This window comes from Silurus aristotelis (genome assembly GCF_946808225.1).
Source record: "Silurus aristotelis genome assembly, chromosome: 20".
Taxonomy (NCBI): Eukaryota; Metazoa; Chordata; class Actinopteri; order Siluriformes; family Siluridae; genus Silurus; species Silurus aristotelis.
In genome coordinates, this window is record NC_139593.1 from 13,025,586 (window position 1) to 13,030,247 (window position 4,662).

General features: G+C 35.2%; 1 protein-coding gene across 1 annotated transcript; it reads left to right on the forward strand.

The window, feature by feature from the left end:
• Positions 1-1,929: 1,929 nt before the first annotated feature.
• On the forward strand, positions 1,930-3,732 carry LOC310715855 (helix-loop-helix protein 1-like). Its single transcript, XM_083522544.1, has one exon. It carries the CDS (start codon positions 1,973-1,975, stop codon positions 2,342-2,344), a length of 372 nt encoding a protein of 123 aa, XP_083378670.1. The 5' UTR covers positions 1,930-1,972; the 3' UTR covers positions 2,345-3,732.
• The last annotated feature ends 930 nt before the right edge of the window (positions 3,733-4,662 follow it).

Sequence of the window (4,662 nt, forward strand, 5' to 3'; positions counted from 1 at the left end):
TTTCAATAGGAAGTAGAAGTATTGCTTTTTTTGATTCCGCTCCTACTAGTTTTGTTTTTTTTATTTCTTCTGCAGAAGCGGACACAACAGCGCACCGGGGCAAAGCAGCCCAGAGAAGGAGGAGAACATTCCGAAATGATTTGCGATCGGAGGACTGTTCACTCTGCTGGCATTTGGTGCTTGTGATCGCCATCTCGTTCAGGAGATAACGCATTTCAGCACTTTCCCCATCATCGTTATCTCCACTGAAATCTCTATTGTCTGAACCCGGGGGGTCACGAGACGTCACGATTTTTTCCTTTTTTTTCTATCCATCCATCCCAAAAGTCGATTATCCCAGGGGGAAATAATCGGATCGACTAATTTAAGTTGATAGACAGATTTCAAATAGAATAAACCCAGCAGCTGATTTGTGTCTGAATACCATATCTATATAAACAAAAAATCAAAATCAAAAAAAGGATGTTGCATGAAAGAAACCAAGGAAAAACACACGAGTAGTGGGAAAGAGTTGGAGTGAGGACTTCCAGACCATCAGGACTTTTTCTTTCTTTTTTTTTTTTTTTTTTTTTTTTGGACCTGTCAGCATATAACGGTTGGTTGAACTTGAATTGTTTTCAACATATTTTATAGTAAAAATCTATGAACATTTAATCCATGTTGCTGTGTCCTGCAACATTTAATAATGCAATTAAACAGCTGGAAAGTATTAGTTTTATTTGTATTATTTTGTTGTAAAATTCTTATAAAATATATCTCCATGTAATTTGCACCAATGCATTTTCTATATGCTATTATAGGCTATTTTTTATTATATTTTATTATAAGTAGGATGTGTTAGTGAGGAGTGTGTATGCTGATAGAAACCCCAAAGTTCCTACAACAGATGTTAACCTTTTGAACCTCTTTATTATTCCGGTTCCGTTTTGTCCCGTAACGCAGCACGCGCCAAGTGTTATAGCGTGACAGATGGATGATTTTAATTACGGAATAAGACTTTCAAAAAATTATCATATATGCAATTATATGTTTTGGTGCTAAAACAACGCGTATATCCATACAAATGCATGCATTAAAAAAAAGCCTTCTAAAATTCATACAATTGTATTTTTCTAAAAAGTTGTTGATTGAAAAAAAAAAAGACATTCAGAAATACAAGAAACAAAAAAAAGTAAATGCGCGTGCATTCCATTTCCGTTTCTATAGAATGATAAAGGTTGGAAAATGTGTCATTTATTTGCGCATTATTTATTTGACTTCGTTTTCGAGATGACATTTCTTTTCCCGTCAATGCCTTAATAAAAATAAATACATAATAATAATAATAATAAAAAAAAAGAATAACAAAAATGTGACTTGTGCAGTCACAGGACTCATTGAGAAAATAAATAGTTAATCTATTTGTCAAGCTAAAAAAAATATATTAATAATTATAAAATTAACTCGTAAAGATTATCTCTCGAAAGTTTATTATAATAATAATAATAATAATAATAATAATAATAATAATAATAATAATAATAATTATTATTATTATTATTATTATTATTATTATTATTATTATTATTGCTATTCGTTTTACACAACAGGTTGTCTAGAAATAAAAAAGAAGCAATATTATTTCATTTCCAGTGGAAAAGTTTTGGGAATAATTTTGGGTTATATATATATATATTGAGAACATATGCAGCAGGGGTTTTGGGGGGCATCTCCATAAGTGAGACAAACCCCCAAATAAAGTTTTCCCCATAACAAATTGTAATATTGCAAACATTTTGATGTTCTGATATGTTCCATAAATGATGTCCTAATGCTTAAAGTTTAATATTAAGTCAAATATATAATATTAAAACAAAGATTTTTATGTAATTGCTGCTTCTAGACATTGACATTTATTGCATGCTTTCTTTCAGGTCCTGTAAAAACAATTGACCACCCACCCCTAAATAAAACCTAATAAAATCATATAAAAATGATGCTAAGTCCAGACCAGACGGACCCTGAGCTGCCGTGGAGCCACTCGGATGCAGAGAGTGTGTTGAGCGACATGAAGGCCGGGTGCATGTCGGAGGATCTGAGCACAGACGCCGAGGGCAAAGCCAAAGCCCTCGCGCCGCAGCCGCTCACGCGCGAGGAGAAGCGACGGCGCAGGCGCGCCACCGCCAAGTACCGCTCGGCGCACGCGACCCGAGAGCGCATCCGCGTCGAGGCGTTCAACGTGGCGTTCGGAGAGCTGCGCAAGCTGCTGCCCACCCTGCCCCCTGACAAGAAGCTCTCCAAGATCGAGATCCTGAGACTGGCTATTTGTTACATCTCCTATCTCAATCACGTGTTGGACGTTTGAATGGACACGTTTTTTTGTTTTTTTTGTAAACATTAAATGAAAAAAAAAAAGATATTGAGATGTTGATATAGGCTATAGGTAACCTTCTTACTGCAAAGTGTTAGACAGACTTTAGATATTTAGGCTTTTCTGGAGGTTTTCATTTGAACGCTATGTAATGCCCCTTTACACATATGGTGACCCTCCAAGAGTCGTGCACCATTAAAAAACAACCAGACTGCTGTCCCTGCTGAAGGCTAGACATCGAGACTGAGATGCAATAACGCCTAAAGGGACTTTAAAATAATCTTACAACAGTGTAGAACAAGTGGAGAGAGCAGTAGATAGACCACCAGTTGCACTGAGATTGAAAAAAAGACAAGCAAGACTGAGGGTCCGTTTAGCCGCTTTGGAGCTCTAACATTGTTTTATATTGAAAAAAATAAATATATATATAAAACAAACGAAGTACATACAAGTGCCACTTAGAACAATTTTTTATTTATTTATTTATTTATTTATTTATTTATTTATCTATTTATTTACACGTTTTTTTTACTTTACAAATATGTATTGATTTATTCACTTATTTATTTGTTTTGGTTTTATAGTCGCAATAGTATTTTTTAATATGTACATTAATGCTGGGTGTTTGTAATGTAGGCTATCTGTGAACGACGTTACCATACAGTATGTGTTAGACTGTGAGGTTCCAATTTTCACACCCATACACCCCCCCCCCCCAACACACACACACACACACACACACACACACACACACACACACACACTCACACACACACACACACACACACACACACACACACACAAATGTTAAAGTTTAAAAAAAAACAAACATGACTGCACTTTTTTTTGGTGTTTATTTATATTTAATATATATATTGTGATGGAAGAAAAGTTTTTTTTGAGATTAGGCTACTCTGAAAAGAAACTTAGAAAATAATAAAATGTCCCCTTTTTGTCAGTCAACTGTAAGTTCTCCAACTCTGAAGTAGTTTGTTGTGAAAGAGTTCAGGCTGCTGTAATAGCTTAAATTAAAAAACAAAAACAAAAACAAATAAAAAAAAACACGTGATGTAATACATTTTCCAGCAGTGATCCCCCTCGTGTGATATAATTACTTAGTGGGAGTGAAGGACTTCCTGATCCGACCAAATATTATAACATCGCAAGGTTTTTATTTGTTGTTTTTTTTTCGTGTTTTTCACGTGTTGCAGTATGAATTGTTTAATTTTCATAATAATACAATATGTTATTTTATAATGGGGAAAAAATACATATCTGCTATCCAAAGAATTCTCGTCTTTTCAGGGTCTTGCCCTTATTGCTTTATGCACATATTTTGTAGTAGAGTTGCCGTGACAGCTGGTTTTTAAGCAAAGAAGAATTTTTTTTCATATTTTACCCGTGGGATGTTTTTTTTTTTTTTTTAATAAAATAATAAGAAGAAAAATAACAAAATGTCTCCTGCATTTTTGTGTGTGCTTAGTAAAAGGAGAAACCACCCAATGGAGTGTGTGCCATGGGTGTCCATTATCACATTTTTCAAGTGCAAAAGTGAATAAAATTGCCAAAAATTTGTGGGTCAATTTATTATTTTTCTGTGCTTCCATGTATGAACGCTGGAGAAATAATTCATCTGCAGACTATAGGCTGCTTTGGTGTTTCTGTTCCAAACCTTTCAAAATATTCACTTTCACAAAACATCAACATGGAATAGAAATGATCATTCATCCAGATTTTGCTTCGTAGTGTGACTTTAATTTATTAGTAATTTTTTTTTTTACCCTGCAAGTGTTTGCTCCTTGTCTTCCTCCCTCTTGGCTGAAAGGCCATTTCCCCAGAGAGGGGGCAGGTGTTACTCCAGACGAGCCAAGACAACCAAATTACTGGCCGTCTGGCACCTCCCGTGGGAAACACACACACACACACACACACACACACACACACACACACACACACACACACACACACACACACACACACACACACACAGGAAGATGGAAATTTATTTGTATAAAAGAGTCCTGTATCATCCATCCTCTAAAATGATTTCTATGATTTAACTGGGCGCTCTATAGAAATAAATGCATTGCACCTACAGCAGTGTTAGGGTACCTTCTGATTGTTTTGATCTTTTGTGAATATGAGGGATGGTAAATATTTGATGCAGGTTATGCAACACGGATGTAAACATGGCGGTGTAATCCTGAGGGAAGCAAGCTTTAAAGGGACAGCACTTTGTCTCAAATTCATGAAGTTTGTGGATATGTTTGAGTTACATAAAATAGAAACTGAAAATTTTAAAACTGAAAAGG

Excerpts from the sequence above, each read along its gene's own strand:
- LOC310715855 (XM_083522544.1), top strand. The coding sequence starts at position 1,973 with ATGATGCTAAGTCCAGACCAGACGGACCCTGAGCTGCCGTGGAGCCAC.